The sequence below is a fragment of the Chiloscyllium punctatum genome, chromosome 26, assembly GCF_047496795.1.
Source record: "Chiloscyllium punctatum isolate Juve2018m chromosome 26, sChiPun1.3, whole genome shotgun sequence".
Taxonomy (NCBI): domain Eukaryota; kingdom Metazoa; phylum Chordata; class Chondrichthyes; order Orectolobiformes; family Hemiscylliidae; genus Chiloscyllium; species Chiloscyllium punctatum.
This window is the reverse complement of record NC_092764.1, coordinates 80,545,060-80,566,080: the sequence shown is the minus strand read 5'-3', so window position 1 is coordinate 80,566,080 and position 21,021 is coordinate 80,545,060. Positions and strand designations below refer to the sequence as shown.

At 45.0% G+C, this 21,021-nt stretch overlaps 1 protein-coding gene across 1 annotated transcript in view; it reads left to right on the top strand.

Moving 5' to 3' along the window:
* LOC140496227 (uncharacterized) overlaps positions 1-21,021 on the top strand; it is a 105,520-nt gene that overhangs the window by 36,128 nt on the left and 48,371 nt on the right. The window contains exons 5-7 of the mRNA XM_072595728.1: positions 6,309-6,413; positions 18,463-18,573; positions 20,421-20,457. Of these exons, the coding sequence (XP_072451829.1) occupies positions 6,309-6,413; positions 18,463-18,573; positions 20,421-20,457 (253 nt within the window). The remainder of the gene's footprint in view (positions 1-6,308; positions 6,414-18,462; positions 18,574-20,420; positions 20,458-21,021) is intronic.

Below are 21,021 nucleotides of genomic sequence, written 5' to 3'. Positions count from 1 at the left end.
CTAGGAATTCCCTGGCTGTTCTCTGTTTGGCTTGTCCAATAATAGTAGTGTTGTCCCAGTCGAACTCATGTTGCTTGTCATCTGCATGTGTGGCTACTAAGGATAGCTGGTCGTGTCGTTTCATGGCTAGTTGGTGTTCATGGATGCGGATCGTTAGCTGTCTTCCTGTTTGTCCTATGTAGTGTTTTGTGCAGTCCTTGCATGGGATTTTGTACACTACATTGGTTATGCTCATGCTGGGTATCGGGTCCTTCGTTCTGGTGAGTTGTTGTCTGAGCGTAGCTGTTGGTTTGTGTGCTGTTATGAGTCCCAGTGGTCGCAGTAGTCTGGCTGTCAGTTCAGAAATGCTCTTGATGTATGGTAGTGTGGCTAGTCCTTTGGGTTGCGGCATGTCCTCATTCCGTTGTCTTTCCCTTAAGCATCTGTTGATGAAATTGCGTGGGTATCCGTTTTTGGTGAATACATTGTATAGGTGTTCTTCTTCCTCTTTTTGCAGTTCTGGTGTACTGCAGTGTGTTGTGGCCCTTTTGAATAGTGTCTTGATGCAACTTCGTTTGTGTGTGTTGGGGTGGTTTCTTTCGTAGTTTAGGACTTGGTCTGTGTGTGTGGCTTTCCTTTGTGCTGAATTCTCCGTTCGGTGTTCTCTGTACCATCATGGCATCATTGACACTCAAACTGTTCCCTCAGATGGACACACACACAGGCCCAGTGTCTCTCGCTCACACAGATATGCTCACTTACAGTCAGAAACATAGACAGACACACACATACACATAAAGACAAAAATAGATACATTTGGTGGAAATATAGAAATAGGAGACAGACAGAGTGAGTTATATCTGGGAGTCACTGGGACAGCAAGAATATTCTTAGGCAGAAACTTAGCAATTATCCCACAATCTGGGGATCAGATGAAATGGCTGCCAGGAACATACCAGTTAGATTGTGTAAGGGAGAGAACGATAGTGAGATGAAGGATAAGACAGAGAGTGAGATTGTCTATGAGAGAGTTGGGAAGAATGAGTATGAGGGAGAATGACACTGTGCATGACAGAGAGATAGTGAGATTGTGCATGAGAGAGAGAAAGAGAGAGTGAGATTTTGCATGAGGGAGATAGTTTGTGTATGAAAGAGGGAGAGATAGTAAGCCTGTGTATGAGAGAGGGAGCGATAGTGAGACTGTGTATGAGAGAAGGAGAGATACTGGGATTATGAGACAGATGATGAGATTCTACATGAGAGAGGGATGGGAGATTGAGATTGTGCATGAGAGAAAGTATCTTGGTTATCAGTTATTCTGTACATAAAGCATCCCAAACCCCTCAATTACATTCCAATCTGTATCTCATTGATGAGTATCTGTTCTTCTATAAATAAACACCCCGCCCCTCTTGATAAAATTCCAACCTGTAATCCCTTCCATTTATTCGTTGTTGTAAAAATAGACCACCCCGATCACCTCCATCAGATTCCAGTCAGTAACTCATTCCTGGGTATCTGTTATTTTATGTATAAATCACCCTGAAACCTTCAATTAGATTCCAACCAGTATCTCACTCTTGAATATCTTCAATTCTATATAAACACCCCAAACTTGTCAATTAGATTGATCTCCCCATTATCGTTTAGTCAATATGTGAACCACATCTTATCTCTCAATTATACTCCGATCTGTAACTCACTCACTGGTACCTGTTACTCTATATATAAAGTACCCAAATCCCTCAATTAGATTTCAGACTGAAACTCACTCCCCCCATTGTGTTATGAAATACATAAACTCACTGAGAACATTGACGAAATTCCAGCCTCTAACTCAGTATAAACTAAATGGTTGAATATTAAATTGGGAGCAGCTACAGAGAAAGTTGGAGTTTAATTTCTGCTACATTCTGTTTCTCCAGAAACATTAATTTGATGGAGTGCAGCGGTTCAATAAGGCAGCTCCCTCCCACCTTCTCAAGGGCTGGTGAGAATGGGGGATAAATGCTGGGCTCAGCCAGAGGTGCTCAAGTCCCATGAACGAATGAAAACAACAATCCCTTTGCCTCCCTGATCACTCACTGCCCCTGCAGACTGAGTCTGCAGACACAGCCAGGCTTCCTCACTTCTCTAGTCCCATGCCTGAGCAATAATTGGCAAACCATTCTGATATCTGGTGACAGCATCACATTAGCTTTCTGTATTTTGTGTACAAGGGTCTGGAAAATAATATTTAATACTTAATAAGTACTGGGGTACAGGAGTACCTGACCCAGTAATGCAGGGTTGTGGTCTCTCTCTCTCTCACTCACACATACCTATATACACACACACACATATACACACCGAGTTACTGAGGGACAAGGAATGAGAGGACAATATGAGCTTTTTCAAATATTGTTAGTTCCATTATTTAACTTTGTTAAACAATCTAAGGAGTGTTTGATGGGGACAGTGTAGGGGGATCTTTAGTTTGGAACATAGGAACCGGAGGAGGCCATTCAGCCCCTCGAGCCTGTTCCATCATTCAATGGGATCATGGCTGATCTGTGGCCTAACTCCACGTGTCTTCCTTTGGCCCATATCCCTCAATATCTTCACTGAACAAAAATGTATCTCTCTCCGATTTAACCTGAACGACTGATCCAGCATCCACTGCTGTTTGTGGAAGAGAGTCCCAAACCTCTCCCACCCTTTGTGTGTCAAAATGCTTCCTAACATCTCTCCTGAACACTCTGGGCCCTCATTCTCAGACTCTGCTCCCTCTCGGTCTAGAATCTCCAACCAGTGGGAATCGTTGATCTTGATCTAGCCTGTCTCATCCTGCTTATACCTTGAAGGCTTTGATCAGATCACTCCTTAACTTTCTCAATTCTGTAGTGAGATGGCCTCATTTGTCCAGTCTCTCCTCAGAATGTAACCCCTGAGGCCCAGGATCATTCTTGTAAACCTCCTTTGTGCTCCCTCTCTGTACTCTAACCTGATAACCACACGCTTGCACTGAACTCCATCTAACACAGCTTTGCCCATTCACCCAGTCTATCAATATCCCTTTGTAATGTTAAGGTACCATCTGTACTGTCTACAGTGCTTCCTAACTTTGTACCAAACCTTGTGCTGTCCCTATCCTGTGCATGTTTGATAGGAACAGTATATAGGCATCTATACTCTGTATCTAACCCCATGTTGTCCCTATCATGGGAATAAATATGCCATTGGCTCAGAGACAGGAGACATGATAGGGGTTAATGAGATTTTCAGACTGGAGGGAACTACAGGCACGTACAAGTTGGAAACTGTTTTCAGTAAAAAGCTATTATTCCCAGGTCACTGCAAAGTGTAATAAACTGATACCTTTCTCTCACTATCCTCCTCCAATCCCTGGTAAGATCTGCTCCCACACCATGTTCCATCCTAACTGCTGACTGTGTTAGATACATTAATCCATTGGCGATGGGTGGGGGTGCTGTTACACTTGGGATCTTGCTGTGTAACTTGGCTTCAAAATGCTTGTTTTCCCCCTTTTAACTAATCTTTTCTCTCTTTTATTCCAATGAACTTTTGTTTGGAAAGATGCAACATGAAGATCCAAAATGTTCGAGGCCAGGAAAGAACAATTTTCAGAGGGGGAGCATGGGCCTGAGGCCTGAAGCCTAGTTGACCAGCTACACCTCATGGGGGCTCATGGGAGTTGTGTGTTTATTTACCCTGAGGTTTAATCTCCTCTGGGAGACCCTGGGTTTTAGGGGCATCTGGTTAACTGGCTCCTGTCGGATTGTGGCCTTGCCATTTTTAAAACAGGTTTGAAGCCTGGGGTTAAAGTATGTCAATCCCCAGGATCTGAGAGGCAGGACTCCTCAAGGGCAAAATTAAAACTCAAATAATGTGTGACAATGTCTAAAGACTTGTCATAAAGTCAGTTGGTTATAGAGAGGGCAGGATGAGAAAATACAACAGTGAGAGAAAGAGAGTGAGAGGAATTGAGTGAAAAATTGAGAGAGCAGGGGAAACAGAAGGGGAGAGAGAGGAGAAGCATTTTGAGATTGTGAAATCGCTGTACTGTTTGATTCTGGAGTGACAGGAAATAATTAAACTGACACAGCATCACAGAGGGGAAAAATGATCAGAGTAATTAGCTCCTGCTGCATTGTTGCATGTGGGATCTTGCTGTGCACCAGCTGCCCCCAATACTGTCATTGCAGGCAGTGAATATTTTAATTAGCTAACCTGGCATTTCAAAGTTTTACTTTAGGATCAGGAGATCTTTGAACAAGACCTTTCTCCAGAGAGGGAGCATGGGCCTGAGGCCTGAGGCCTGGTTGACAGGCTGCACCCCGTGGGGGCCCACATGAGTTGTGTGTTTATTTACCCTGAGGTTTAATCTCCTCTGGGGGACCCTGGGCTTTGGGGCCCTCTGGTTAACTTGTTCCTTTCGGATTACGGCCCTATATTTTTAAAACAGGTTTGAAGCCTGGGGTTAAAGTAACCAGGGCCGTGGGATTTGATACAAGTACATCAATCCCCAGAGAGTGTCTAACAGACAGGACTCCCCAAGGAGGGAATTAAAACTTTAAATGAGAAACTCTATCCAAAGACTTGTTCTAATGTCAGAGTAATGTGAGATGTATACAGGCCTGGGTGATCAAATGTGATAATCGCATAAATAAGATGCAGGTTGGCCAGTTCAATTCAATTCAATTCCCTGAGTATCTGGGAGGGGATCTCTCAATCTCTCTCTCTCTCTGTCCTCTCTCTCAACCCCTCTCCAGCTTTCTTTTGTTGTTTTTTTCACGTAAATAAAACTCCCAAACGCAAAAAAAAAAGAGGCTTCCGCTGCCTGCAATAGTCACCCCTGTCAAACTCACAACCCTCCGAATGGAATCGACAAAGGCGTCTATACAGCACACAAACAAGGCAGGAGAGAGTGGACAGGCCGGCCTGACTCCAGCTCAGATTGGGAAGCTTTCTGTTTCCCACACGTTGATTGAGACTGCGTGAATGATGTTGGTGTCAAACACTCCGATCCAATAACAGATACCTTCCCCAAAGTCCATTTCGGGACTTGCACCCCATCCCACCCACCACCCCCCACCGTATCATCTCATTAGGCGATTGTATCCATGGGGAGCGCAAGGCTCTCAGCCATCTTCTTGCTCGGTACAGCACATGTTTGGTCAGGGTGAATTACCGATCCCGGGACAGACCTGACCCAATTGGAAATGATGACCTCAGACAGGACTTTGATTGACGTTCAAGAGCGAAATTAGTCGCCAATTCCAAATTTCCTTCCTCTCACCCTTCCACTTGTCGATGAGGGTGATGATATCTTTCCTCGTGGATTCGCACATGGTACCTGCCAGAGGCATACTATCATACACCTCCAGCGGGTCCTGGCCAATCACGTCCCACAGAGTGGAGTACAAGCAATATTACAGTGAATCTCGTAGATGTTAACTATGAACACTAACTGGCTCATCGGAGGTGACAGAAAAGATGCATCCATTTTAGGATTGGGTTGCCCTGGAGCAGCCAGTGCCAGGTGTACTCAGTAATACCAGACCATGGGTCCTCCTGACAACACAAGATGAGTCTTTCATATTTACTGACCTGAATACAGACCCTGGGTATCAGGACTGCTCTTCCTGACAATACATTTGAGAAAGTCTTGCTGCCATTCCCCCTCTCTCATTGGTGTCACGTACTGGTACCATTGGTATCAGATTCCAACAGTCTGAACCTCAAACTCCTGGAGTGCCATCTTTGCCCATTCAACCTCTAACCTCAACCCCTGATTTTGCTTACCTGAGGACACTGTCACTCTATCAATAATCTGGTCTCAGTCTCCTGTCTGCCAAGAGCTACTGATTCAACCTGACTCCAACCAAATGCAGCCCTTGTATCAGAATCAGGGGGTGACTGGGCATCATCATTACTGACAGGGTTTGCACCCCATGTCCTTCCACGTCCCAAACATCACTGTCTCTGTATTTCTGTTTCTGTCCCTGTGTAAGGGGTTGACCTGTCTCTCTGAACTCCCACTGGGGTGGACATCACTGATGTACTTTAATGTGTTAATGACCCATCCCCACAGTCGAGGGCAGGGCAGGCAGAAAGCTTCATGGAGGGTCTGGAGTTTTATCATTCACCCATTTCTGACAGCAAAGGGAGCTTCTGGGATTACAGCCCCTAAGGTAATATTTGTTACAATGAGGAAGCCTACTCTGTTCACCCTCACCACAGAAATGAAGATCATTGAAATGTTTCTGTGTGTTCTGTAAATCCTCAGTGAGTAGATGTTTAACCATTTACTCTGTGTGTTATTACAGGGCCAGGAGAGGAAACCTGTCTCAACCAAATTTACAATCCAAGTGGGGAGCTCGGATTATTTCACCACAACTCTGAAAATTACATTTCAGAACCTACTATTCAAGGTGAGATAAACCTCCACAATATCGTTGAGCTGAGCCTGTGAACAGCCAGGTCTGACTGGATTGTGCAGCACAGTCTGGATCATCTCCAGTGTTGATGAACAAGTTAAACTGTATGACCCAGAAATTCTATTGTCCTCAGGCTGTGAATGGAGCACTCTCTGAGTAGATTTGGAGGATTTGGAGCTGACCTCTTTGTCTCTTTAATGTCCATCAGAAGCTGTGATCATGATGAGGGTGTGGAATGTTATGATGCATCTCGGGGGACAGACCATAGAGCACAAAGTCCCACATCACAGATCTGCTCGGGCCAAACATCGACAGAAACCCCTGCATCCCTCTCCAGACTTCCTTCCCATAGGCACATTCCAGAAGGAGGTGTGTGATAGTCTCACCCCCTCCACAGCCGCTTCAAGGGCAGCGTGTGGTGGTACAGAAAGTCCGGGTGTACATGAAGGATCCCACCGGCAGAGTCCTTCCCACCACTGGCAAAGCAATGCCCTTATGTATGTCAGAAAGTTCTGGTGCTGAGGCATTCTGCCAAATAACTTTGACAGTCTGCTCAGGGAACCACTCGACATGATCCACCCTCTCATTTTCCCAAAGTGTCTTGTGGACGCTGTGTGCAGACCACTTCCTGATGGACTTGGGGTCAAAGGTGTTTTCCTCCACAAATTTTTCTACAAGTGACAGGTGATATGGGATGGTGCAACTACTTGGAGCATTCCACAGCAGCGAGGCCAGCCCAGTCCTTCGTAACACCAGGGACAGGGAGAACCTCAAGAAGTAGTGACACTTGGTGTTTGCGAATTGAGTGTCTGTGGACAGGTTGTTGCAGCCGCACACAAAGGTGGCCATCAGGGTGAGGGTAGCATTGTGTATGTTGTCCCCCCATTTGTCAAGATCTTTATAACTAATGTCCCATTGGACTCGGTCCATCTTTCACCTCCAAATAAACTGCAAGATAGCCTGGGTGACTGCAGTGACACATTTCAGGGTAATAGGTCAGGGCCGGTGTCATGTACAACAATACTGAGAATACCTCACACCTGATTACCAGATTTTTCCTGCAAAGGTTCTCCCATCTGCCTAGTTTCTACCTCACTTTTGTGACACGCTCCTATCAGGTTTTGTCACACACCCCAGCCCCACTGTACCAAATAACCAGCACCTTCAGGTTCTCTGTCCTTCCGGTGAAAGGGATAAAGGATTGGTCGGCCCAGTTACCAACAAGCATGGCCTCGCTTTTGCCATGATTTACTTTGGCTCCGAGGCCCATTCAAACTGGTCACAGGTGCACATCAGGCTGTGCACTGACAGCAGCTTTAACATCGAGGCTCCTGCTGCCTGCAATAGTCGCCCCTCTCGACCTCACATCCCTCCTAATGGATTCGACAAAAGATTCTATACAGCATACAAACAAAGCAGGAGAGAGTAGACAGCCCGGCCTGACTCCAGCTCAGATTGTAGTTGCTGCTGGTATGCGGACTCTAGACAGCAAAAGAGTCCCACTAGACCTGAATTGAGTAAGAGAACTCAGAAGCCAGTTTCCAAGTGAGTGCACACCTTGGAAAGCGCATTTACATCTGGCTTGGACGTGGAGGTGCTTGTGTTGGACTTGGGTGGACAATGTTAAAAATCAAACAACACCAGGTTATAGTCCAACAAGTTTATTTGGAAGCACTAGCTCTCCGAGCATCACTCCTTCATCAGGTGGTGAAGGATGATGAAGGAGCAGTGCTCCGAAAGCTAGTGCTTCCAGATAAACCTGTTGGACTATAACCTGATGTTGTTTGATTTTTAACTAACTATATCTGGCTTGGAACAGTTACATTGCTGAGCAACATCCAAGTCAGAACCAATCAAAAGAAACATCTGCTTAAATGGTCACCCAGTTTTAATAGGGGTTGATAGCAACCCAGCTGTATCAGTGATTGCAGAATCAGCCATTAACAAAATTCGCTCTGGACTCCAGTTTGTATAGGACCTTGGCTACATTGAGAACCTATACTGAGGAACCTTCACAGATTAAGGGTACAACTTTGGTTCTGGTCTCTTACAAGAAGCAGTTGGTTCGGATCCCACTGATTGTAGTAGAAGGTTTGGGCTAAAGCTCAATGGGGTGAAATTGGTTGAGAAAGGTTCAACATTTTTGATTACAAAATGGATGCCTGAGTGAAGTCCTCATTAAGTACCCGAATGTTTATCAGGCAGGTCTTGGGACTATCAAAAGTGCCAAAGCCACCTTGCATATTAACCAAGAAGTAATTCCACGATCCTGCAAGGCCTACCCAGTGCCATTTGCCTTACGTGCAAAATTAGGGACAGAAATCGGAGGGTTGGAAAATGAAGGAATTATAAAACTAGCCCCGTTTGCAGAATGGGCAGCACTGGTCATGCCGATTGTGAAGCCTGATAGGTTGGTTTGCCTTTGTAGGGATTTTAAACAAATGGTAAACTCCTTCCTGCAGCTGGAGAAGTACCAAATCCCTTGTATAGAGGATTCAAATCTGGTGAGGGTGCTGACTTTCACAAGGCTGGACATGAACCATGTGAACCCGTAATTGTGGTTGGATGAAGATTCCCAGAAGTATGTGATAATTAATGCCCATAAAGGTTTGAATCAAGATACATGACTGCCATTTAGGGTATCATCAGCCTGTCCCATTCCTCAGCAGATGTTTTTCTGAGAAAATGTTACAAGGTCTATCCCAGGTCACCATTTATCTGGAAGGTGTGCTAATAACAAGGAAGACCAATAAAGAGCACTTAGAGAAATGAACATAGTCCTTGGAAGATTCTCTAAGAAGGGCGTACACCTTAGAGGGGAGAAGTGTGTGTTCCAGACATTCAAAGTGACCTACTTGGACTACAGTGTCAACAAGACTAGGTTATACCCATTGGAAGATAAAGTGAGGGTGATCAAAGGTGCCCTGACTCCCATGTCTGTACTGGACTTTCCTTGGATTAATGAATTATTACAGAAAGTTCATACATAATCTGAAAAAGCATCTATCATTTGTCTAAACTGTTGGCACACTATGATGCAAAGCGAGGCGTGTGCTGAGTGCAAGGCCTCCCCACACAGTTGGGCTAATGAGGAGGAATGCCCATTAGCACATGCTTCCCGGACTTCAGCTCTTGCAGAGTGCAAATACACCCGGGTAGAGAAGGAAAATTTGGCAGTCATCTTTGGTATGAGTCTGTACCTTTATGGTCATAAATTTATAACAGTAACAGACCAAAAATCCCTGCTAGGGCTACTCAAAGAAGACTAGGCCATGCCACCCATCGCTTCAGGTTGAATTCAGTGGTGTGCTTTCATTCTGAGTGCATACAATTACAAGTTGGAACACTGTCTCACAGGCCATGTAGCAAATGTGGATGCATTGAGCCACCTCCTCCTGACAGATACATCACTGGTGGAGCCACTACTGCAAGAGTTCCTTCTGGTTTTAAACTGTGGATGCAGAAGGATCCAGCCCTGGCAAAACTAAAACTGGGGGAAACAAAAAGACCGTCACAACCAGAATTGAACCCTTTTTGGATCTGGTGAGACTAGATCACCATAGTGGACGACACTTCACTCTGGGAAGCAAGAGTGATTTTCCTGATCCAAGCTCGCCACCAGATACTGGCTGAACTCCATCAGGGTCATCCAGGGGATTCCAAAATGAAGATGTTGGTGAGAAGGTATATCTGGTGGCCAGGATTGGATGCAGACATAGCTGTGTTGGTGAGGCAGTGAGCAGAGTGCCAACAAAGACAACAATTGCTGCTGGGAGCCCCCCAACATTCATGGGAATGGTTGGCTAAACCCTGGACTTGGTTACACGCCGGCAATACATACACTTGCATCTGCTCAACATTCTTAGTGATTAAGGAAGCCCACTCAAAGTGGTTGGACATACACAGAGTTCATTGATCAAACCCGGGGATAATGATAGAAAATCTGTGAGCATCTTTTGCAATACATGGGCCCCAGAAAGTGTTGGTCACAGACAACACATCATCATTTACCAGGAGGGAGTTTGAGTGTTTCCTGAAGTCTAATGGCATTTGTCCAATGGTCTGCCAGACAAAGCAGTCCAAAATGTGCAGGCAGGCTTAAAAAAAACAGCCTACAGCTTCACCCAAGTGAGGAGAGTGCAGCAACATTAAGAGTGCCAATACCTGTTATAATCCTCCGCTAAGTGACAGAGAGACAGTTTACTTACGGGGTGAAGTATTGTACCAAAACCACAGAAATGGAGCTAATGGATAAGAGCCACTGCTTTCATCTCCAAACTCTCTTCCCCAGCTCCCAATTCCATTTGACCCCGGCAAATAGTCTGATTTAAAATCTGTTTTCATCCATGATGCTGTACTTAATCCAGAGATAAACTATCAAACTATAGCATGACTAAGACCCGGATGTTGACTGACTTCACCCTAGCTCCACTTAGCTGCTCAATCATGCCTTTGTTACCGACACCTTGATTATTCCAACACACCCCTGACTGCTCTCCCATATTCTACCCTTTGTGAACTTAAGGTGAGCAAAGTTCTGCTGCCCATGATTTAACGTACGGTGTGTCTTGTATCCCCGACCACTCTGTACTCAACAAGTGACAGTCAGCTCCCAGTTAGAAATTCTCACTTTCATTTTCAAATCCCTACTTGGCCCTCCCAGCACCATATTTAAAAACACTCACCATGTCAGACACTGCATTCAGAAACTGAGCTCACACTGTTGCACCAAACATTCCGACCAAGAACATGGCCCACAGGAAAGTTCTGATCACTGCCCTAATAGAAGGATGTGCACACACTGAAGGTGATGCAGAGGAGATTCATCAAGATGTTGCCTGTGATACAGTATTTCAGCTATGAAGAGCTGCTGGAGCAACTTAAGTTGTTTGCTTCAGAGCAGAGAAGGTTGAGGGTGGACCTGATTAAGGTTTACAATATTTTGAGGGGCACTGACACAGAGAATAGACAGCAGCAATTCTGATTTCTTGAATGGTTAATAGCCATGGAACAAATCCAGTCAAATGGGGAGTATTCCATCACAATCCTGACCTAAAGCTTGGACATAGTGGGTAGGTTTTTGGGAGTCAGGAGGTGAGTTACACCCTTCAGGATTCATCATCTCTGACGTGCTCTTTTAGTCACTGTGATTTTGTGGTTTATCCAGCTGAATGTTGGTCAATGGTGACCCCAAAGACACAATTAGTGATGATAATGTCATTGAATGTCAGTGGGTGATGGTTTGATTGTCTTGTATTGGAGATGGTCATTGTCTAGCACTTGTTTGATGTTAATATTACTTCACACTTTTCAGCCCCAGCCTGGATATAGCCCAGGTGTAGCAGCATTTAGACAGGGTCTGCTTCAGTACCTGAGGAGGTGAGAATTGTGAGACCTCTTTGGGCAGACAATCGATTGAGCTTCATTACACTGCTCCCCCATTAATACTGGGATCAACTCATTCATAATTTGTGCAAACCATAATCCATCTTCAACAACTAATTCTGCTTTTCTTCATGCCGCAGTCATCAACGCATAGTAAACCAAATGACGAACAGGTAACATCAGCAACATCTAACAGCAGCTCCAGTCCTGATCACACAACCATTGAACCCAAGAGACATTCATTGGTAAGCCTTCACTTGCCCCCTCCACCAGCTCAGAGTCTTTCATCTCAGTGGGTGTGCTTTCCAAATTAAACTCAGGAACATAATCCAGAGGAGTGGTCACTGACATGGATGCACATCAGATTGTTGTTCACTCAATGGTTCACACCAACTTCATCCTCCTAAATACTGATTGTTACTCACCAGCCCCAGCTTCATAATCATTCATCGGAGGCATCTCACCACCTGTCCTACCCCTACATCACCACAAACACCTCTACCATCCACTTACATTGTACACAAGCCCACCCCTTGCCTCACCAAAGGAAAAGGTAGCCTCTACCTAAATCCAGTGGACCGATTTAGGAGGAGGGATGAATTGTGACTGACATGATGATCTTTGCTCCGGACATGTAGACAATACTCAATCCAGATAAAGAAGAGCAGACTGATCATGTGGGGACTATTTTCATTCATTCATGGGACATTGATATCATTGGCTGGGCCAGTGTTCATCGTACATCTCTCATTGCATTCACAAAGAGGGTGGGGAGCTGCTCTGCAGTAGATTCACAATGCCATAAGGAAAGAAGTTCCAGGGATTTAGCAGAGCAACAGTGAAGGAATGGCAATTTATTTCTAAAACAAGGAAACTCAAGGGACAAATTGATCTCGATATGTTTGTCAACAGATCCCTGAAGGTAACAGAGCAATTAGGCAGGCACGTGGAGCACTTGCCTTTAACTGATGTGGCATAGATTATAAGAGAAGTGAGGTCATATTGAAGCCATAGAGGTCATTGATTAGACCACAGCTGGGAGTATGGTGTGAAGTTCTAATCACTGCTCTAATAGAAGGATGTGAATACACTGTAGCTGGTGCTGTGAAGACTCATCAGGATGTTGCCTGTGATACAATATTTCAGCTATGAAGAGATGCTGGATCAACGCGGGTTGTTTCTTCAGAGCAGGGAAGGCTGAGAGTGGGCCTGATTGAGGTTTATAACATTTTGAGGGCACTGACTGAGAGAATAGACAGCAGCTATTCTGATTTCTTGAAGGGTCAATAACCATGGAGCCTTATTCAGGCAAAAGGTTTTCATGTTTTTTAAAAGAAACGCCTGTCCAATGAAAGGGAGTGGCCAGTTCTCCCAGTTCAGCTTAGCCCTGGTTTGGTTTGGTTTGGTTTTTTTGGTTTTAACAGTCTGGCTACTAACTGAAAGCAGTCAGGCTGTTTTCAAGCTGCTGATCCAAGTCACAGCTCCATTGAAGAGGGTGTTCCATGCTGCCATCTCTCTCTCTCTCACACACCTGTAAAACCCTGTGTGTGAGTTAACCTTTTGTGCCAAAAGGTGTTTTTGAGAATTGTTACAAGTATGTGGAACAGCATCATTAAGTTGGAGTAATCTGTTGGGTTTTCAGATAGGTTGAGTTATTTGGTATTCTGTTTCTTTTGTTTGTGTTTCATTTGGTAATCTTGAAAATAAATTCTGCTTTGTTTAAAACTAAGTGGTTTGACCAGCTGCATCTTTCCTGGAATAACCACATACACCTGCTTAAAACAACGAGCAAAGTTAGGGTCTGGTCTACTTCCGTGCAATGTTTTGAGAGAGTCTGGCCTGGTCCATATCGTAGTGGATGCAAAGTATTCAGCCTGGAGCTCCGTGACCAGTGGTGTTCCACAGGGATTAGTAAGTTTGCCGATGACACGAATGTTGGTGGAGTTGAGGATTGTGTGCGGGGCTGTTGTAGGTTGCAACAGGACATTGACAGGATGCAGAAGTGGCAGATAGAGTTCAAGCTGGATAAGTGTGAAGTGATACATTTTGGGAGGTAAAATTTGAATGCTGATTACAGGGTTAAAGACAAGATTCTTAGCAGTGTGGAAGCACAGAGGGATCTTGGGGTCCAGTGATGGCCAAATTGAATTCTGCAAAGGCCAATCAGCACCTGACCTCAGTACAGCCTTGGCCCAAACATGGACAAAAGAGTTGAGGTGAGAGTGGCAGCTTTTGACATCAAGGTCGCATTGAACTGTGTGTGACAACAAGAATTCTGAGCTGAACTGAAGTCAATGGGAATCAAGTGGAAAACTTTGCACTGATTGGAGTCAAAACTAAAGCAAAGGAAGATGGTTTTGGGTGTCAGAGGTCAGACATCTCAGCTCCTGGACATCTCTACAGGTCTACATCAGGGCTATCTCCTACGCCCAACCATCTTCAGCTGTTTCATCAATAACTTTCCCTCCACAGTGAGGTCAGCAGTGAGGGTGTTTGCTGATGATTGTACAATGCTCAAAATAATTCCTGACTCCCAGATACTGAAGGAGTCCATGTCCAAATGCAGCAAGATTTGGAGTTAGGCAAGGGCTGAAAAATGGCAAGTAATATTCACACCACACAAGTGCTAAAACGATACAATCTAACCATCACCCCTTGACATTCAAGGAAATTACTATCCCTGAATCTTCAATTGTCAAAATCCTGGCGGTTACCATTGACCGGACACTGAATAGGATCTCCAAATAAACACAGTGGCTACAAGAGCAGTTCAGAGGCTCGGAAGGTTGCAGTGAGTAACTCACCTCCTGACTCCCGAAAGGCTGTCCACTAACTACAAGGCACAAGTCAGGAGTGTGATAGAATACTCCCCACATGCCTGGATGGGTGCAAGTCCAACAACACTCAAGATCATTCAGGACAAAATAGCCGATAAGGCACGTTATTTTTCATTCTTAATGTACACAAATTCATTTCAAAGAAAGGAAATACTATGTCCTCTCCTTGAGGGAGCATGCTAATGAATAAGTAACCAGGGTCTCGAAGATGTGATGAGCAGCCTTTGCACCATCTAGCTTGTAGTATCTTATCACTCGCACATTAAGTCTCTTTCTTTGATCACTTACAACAGAAGAGTTTAAATCCTCGAAATCACTGAACCTCAATGAGAAATAGCATCAACTCTCCTAGTTCTGACCTAGTTCTTGAGTGGGACCAAAGAAGACAATCATACACTTGTATAAAAGGATGTAGGAATCAGGAAATGAATCATATTGAGGATTTATCCCCTTCCAGAGATGGTCAGGCATTTCCTTTGGAAATGACAGAGTGGGGGCAATCTAGCTTAAAGTGTTGATCTGGTGACACCTTATTTGTGTATCAGTCGTGTCCAGCATTTATTCCCCATCACAGATTGCACTGGAGAGGAGCAAATCCTTGGGGTTTAGATACTCTAAGAGTGGTGTTCGGAAGAGGTTCCGTTTTTTTATCCAACAATAATGATGGAATGGCATATAATTCCAAGTCGGAATAATATAAGACTTGGAGAAGGGACTCACAGGTTGTGGTGATCACTTGCATCTTTTGCCCTTGTCCTTCTAGATTCTCGGGTCAAGGCTGTTGGAAGATCATGGATGAGATTTTTTTACTTCAAAAATATACTTTATTCATTGAAGGAAATCATTATGTACATACACAGTTCGTGAACTCATTTCAGATCAATAGTCTTTGCTTACAGAGCAGAAAACAAACATTGCTTTTGGCATTCTCTATATATACAAATCAATGCTTGGCATTGAACTCAGGAATCAGAGAGGGTCCAATTACTGGATGGACCCCCATTATGCTCTGGTGGAAGGACCTTTTATGGTGGTCTTTCCCCACCACATCTTGGTAATAGTTTTCCCAAGCTTCACTGTGTCTCTCAGCACACAGTCCTTGATCTTGGAATGTCTGTAACACTCAAGCAGTGTCAACTCTTTCATCTGGAAGAACAGTGAATTTTGGGCAGACCAAAGAGCATCGTTCACTGAGTTGAAGATCATCCAGTCACAGTTGCTGTTTTTCTGAGTGTGCATTCGTGGGACAGACCAAAGAGCACAGAGTCCTGCGTCATGGATCAGCTCAGGCCGACCCTCGACAGAAACCCCTGCATCCCTCTCCAGACTTCCTTCCCATAGGCACATTCCAGAAAGAGGTGTGTGACAGTCTCACCCCCTCCACAGCCGCTTCAAGGGCAGCGTGTGGTGGTACACAGAGTCCGGGTGTACATGAAGGATCCCACCGGCAGAGCCCTTCCCACCACTGGCAAAGCAATGCCCTTATGTATGTTAGAAAGTTCTGGTGCTGAGGCATTCTGCCAAATAACTTTGACAGTCTGCTCAGGGAACCACTCGACATGATCCACCCTCTCATTTTCCCAAAGTGTCTTGTGGACGCTGTGTGCAGACCACTTCCTGATAGACTTGGGGTCAAAGGTGTTTTCCTCTACAAATTTCTCTATAAGAGACAGGTGATATGGGACGGTGCAACTACTTGGAGCATTCCACAGCAGCAAGGCCAGCCCAGTCCTTCGTAACACCAGGGACAGGGAGAACCTCAAGAAGTAGTGACACTTGGTGTTTGCGAATTGAGTGTCTGTGGACAGGTTGTTGCAGCCGCACACAAAGGTGGCCATCAGGGTGAGGGTAGCATTGTGTATGTTGTCCCCCCATTTGTCAAGATCTTTATAACTAATGTCCCATTGGACTTGGTCCATCTTTCACCTCCAAATAAACTGCAAGATATTCTGGGTGACTGCAGTGACACATTTCAGGGTAATAGGTCAGGGCCAGTGTCACGTATAACAATACTGAGAATACCTCACACCTGATTACCAGATTTTTCCTGTAAAAGTGTTCCCATCTGCCTAGTTTCTACCTCGCTTTTGTGACACGCTCCTATCAGGTTCTGGCACACACCCCAGCCCCACTGTACCAAATAACCAGCACCTTCAGGTTCTCTGTCCTTCCGGTGAAAGGGATAAAGGATTGGTCGGCCCAGTTACCAACAAGCATGGCCTCGCTTTTGCCATAATTTACTTTGGCAGCCGAGGCCCATTCAAACTGGTCACAGGTGCACATCAGGCTGTGCACTGACAGCAGCTTTAACATCAAGGCTCCTGCTGCCTGCAATAGTCGCCCCTCTCGACCTCACATCCATCCTAATGGATTCGACAAAAGATTCTATACAGCATACAAACAAAGCAGGAGAGAGTAGACAGCCCGGCCTGATTCCAGCTCAGATTGGGAAGCTTTCTGTTTCTCACACATTGAAAGCCCATTTTGGAGAATACATCCCACATCTAAGTGTATGATATCCTGGCAAAGGTCTCCTCCTGGTCCAGCTGATGAAATGTGTCCTCCAACCCACCCACCCCACCCCCCGTATCCTCTCATTAGGCGATCATAACCATGGGGAGCTCAAGGCTCTCAGCCATCTTCTTGCTCGGTACAGCACATGTTTGGTCAGGGTGAATTACCGGTCCCTCGGCAGGTCTGCCCCGATTGGATATGACGACCTCAGTCAGGATTTTGAAATCGACATTCAAGAGCGAAATTAGTCGCCAATTTCAAATTTCCTTCCTCTCACCCTTTCACTTGTCGATGAGGGTGATGATATCTTTCCTCGTGGATTCGCACATGGTACCTGCCAGAGGCATACTATCATACACCTCCAGCGGGTCCTGGCCAATCACGTCCCACAGAGCGGAGTACAAGCAATATTACAGTGCATCTTGTAGATGTTAACTATGAACACTAACTGGCTCATCGGAGGTGACAGAAAAGATGCATCCATTTTAGGATTGGGTTGCCCTGGAGCAGCCAGTGCCAGGTGTACTCAGTAATACCAGACCATGGGTCCTCCTGACATCACAAGATGAGTCTTTCATATTTACTGACCTGAATACAGACCCTGTGTATCAGGACTGCACTTCCTGACAATACATTTGAGAAAGTCTTGCTGCCATTCCCCCTCTCTCATTGGTGTCACGTACTGGTACCATTGGTATCAGATTCCAACAGTCTGAACCTCAAACTCCTGGAGTGCCATCTTTGCCCATTCAACCTCTAACCTCAACCCCTGATTTTGTTTACCTGAGGACACTGTCACTCTATCAATAATCTGGTCTCGGTCTCCTGTCTGCCAAGAGCTACTGATTCAACCTGACTCCAACCAAATGCAGCCCTTGTATCAGAATCAGGGGGTGACTGGGCATCATCATTACTGACAGGGTTGGCACCCCATGTCCTTCCACGTCCCAAACATCACTGTCTCTGTATTTCTGTTTCTGTCCCTGTGTAAGGGGTTGACCTGTCTCTCTGAACTCCCACTGGGGTGGACATCACTGATGTACTTTAATGTGTTAATGACCCATCCCCACAGTCTAGGGCAGGGCAGGCAGAAAGCTTCATGGAGGGTCTGGAGTTTTATCATTCACCCATTTCTGACAGCAAAGGGAGCTTCTGGGATTGCAGCCCCTAAGGTAATATTTGTTACAATGAGGAAGCCTCCTCTGTTCACCCTCACCACAGAAATGAAGATCATTGAAATGTTTCTGTGTGTTCTGTAAATCCTCAGTGAGTAGATTTTCAATCATTCATTCTGTGTGTTGTTATAGGGCCAGGAGAGGAAACCTGTCTCACCCGATGTTACAATCCAAATGGGGGATTCAATGATTGTTGATCTCACCAGCCCTCTGACAGTTACCTTTCAGGACGTGCCTTTCCAGGTGAGATAAACCTCCACATTATCATCGAGCTGAGCCTGTGAACAGCCAGGTCTGACTGGATTGTGCAGCACAGTCTGGGTCATCTCCAGTGTTGATGAACAAATTAAACTGTCTGACCCAGAAATTCTATAGTCCTCAGGCCCTGTCTGGGCAGGTTTAAGGATTCAGAGCTGATCTCCTTGTCTCTTCAATGTCCAACAGAAGCTGTGATCATGATGAGGGTATGGAATGTTATGATGCTGTACAAATGAGGATCGCTGTGCCTTGTGAGATATTTCCCATCCCTTGTGTCCTGAAATTCCTCTGGAGGGTTTAGAAAGGAGGGTCTGGGACAGGACAGAATGATTGTCCACCCCATGGATATGGCCCTGACCCCATCCAAAATCCCATAGTCAGAGGGATTTCTCTGTCACAGGTGGACCCCACAACATTCCTGGTAAACAGGTTGTTCCCCTCAGGTCAGGTGACCCTGTTTCTTCACGTTTGTGGAGCTTGGGGGAAAAGATCATTAAAAATGGCCACGTTCCGGTTTGGTCACTTCATGAAATGTAATTGATCACACCGAGTCCCCGATAGCCCACATTCTGGGGACCATAAACAACAGAAAGAAGTTCAATGGGGCATTTTCCTCATTTACATCAATAAACCCACAGCCCCCATGGCCACAATTTCAGATCAGCAGGAGAAGGACAGGGACTTGGTGTAAACATGTGCTGCCCTATTAGCCATCCAAAACACCCAAACACCATTCCCTTTACAGCCCGAGAGACTCTAGGAGTGAAACCTGTTCATGGAGCATCACTACAAACAGAGATACACAATGGATGTATGTTTGCTCTCTGAGCTGGAATTTTTATTTTTAGACGTTTTGTCACCATACTAGGTAACATCTTCAGTGGGCCTCCGGACGAAACACTGTTGATGATTCCTGCTTTCTATTTGTCTGTTTGGGTTTCATTGGGTTGGTGATGTCATTTCCAGTGGTGACATCATTTCCCATGGTGATGTCATTTCCTGTTTTTATTTCTCAGGGGCTGGTAGATGGGGTCTTACTCGATGTATTTGTTGATAGAGTTCCGGTTGGAATGCCATACTTTTAGGAATTCTCGTGCTTGTCTCTGTTTGGCTTGTCCTAGGATTAATGTGTTGTCCCAGTCGAAGTGGTGTCCTTCCTTATCTGTATGTAAGGTTACTAGTGAGAGGGGGTCATGTCATTTTGTTGATGTTCATGTGTCAAGAACAGGAAATGACATCACCATTGGAAATGATGTCACCACAGGAAATGACATCACTAGCCTGAAGAAATCCAAACATATACACAGAAAGCAGGAACTATCAACTGTGCTTTGACCAGAGGCCCACTGAAGATGTTACCTAGTAGGTTGACAAAATGCCTGGAAATGAACCTTCCAGCTCAGTGAGCAAATCTGCATCCAAAACCTCAACTGGAGCTACAAATCTTCTCAAAACCCACCAACAGATACACAATCTCACCTCAATTCCCTGGCAGTAATAGCCATGTCTTGCCTGTCCTCAGGGAATTGAGATAAGTCTTTACTTGAATCTCCCCAAGACTGTTGAGTTTTGAAGCTGTCATTTTTCCTTCATTAGGACAATTGCTGTTTTGTTAAAAATACTTGAAGCTTCGGCCAATTTATAACTCTGTTAATGAAAATACAGAAACAACTGTATTTTCACAGCAAGCAACACATTTCCTCCTAATTCTCTGCTTCACACTCTTCAATGGGCTGATGTAAAATGCCAAAATTTTTTTTTGCATTTATACAGCTGATTCAAATGTTTATTATTGATGAATCAAATGTTAAGATTTATCTTCTCCATTTTAGATAGTTTCTACATTGTGCAACGCCAAAGGTGTAAAAGGTAAATGAAAATTTTATTAAAACCATACTGATTGTCAGGAGGTCAGCCTCGTTAGTGGACTTCATGGAATATAAGTTCCCTGACTGGGGCTGTTAATCTGGTCCAATCAGCGAGCCCTGGCTGACAGACATAGACAGGAGTGTCAGGAGTTCTGTTCATTTTGACAGTAGGCTCTGAGGGAGCTGGATCAGGTCAAGGATTCTCCACATGTAAATAAAGGGTGACTTGGTGACGGGATACCGGCCTCTGTGGGGTTATTTCAAAAACACCGACTTCAATCAACACTGGAATGTATAAATGAAAGAGGCTGAGGGGTGACCTGTTAGAGGTTTATAAAATCATGAGAGGCATGGATAGGGTAAATAGACAAGGTCTTTTCGCTGGGGTGGGGGAGTCTAGAACTAGAGGACATAGGTTTAAGGTGAGAGGGGAAAGATTTAAAAGGGACCTAAGGGGCAACCTTTTCACACAGATGGCTGTGCATCTATGGAATGAGCTGGTGAAGTGGTGGAGGCTGGTACAGTTAAAACATTTGAAAGGCATCCTGATGGGTGTATGAATAGG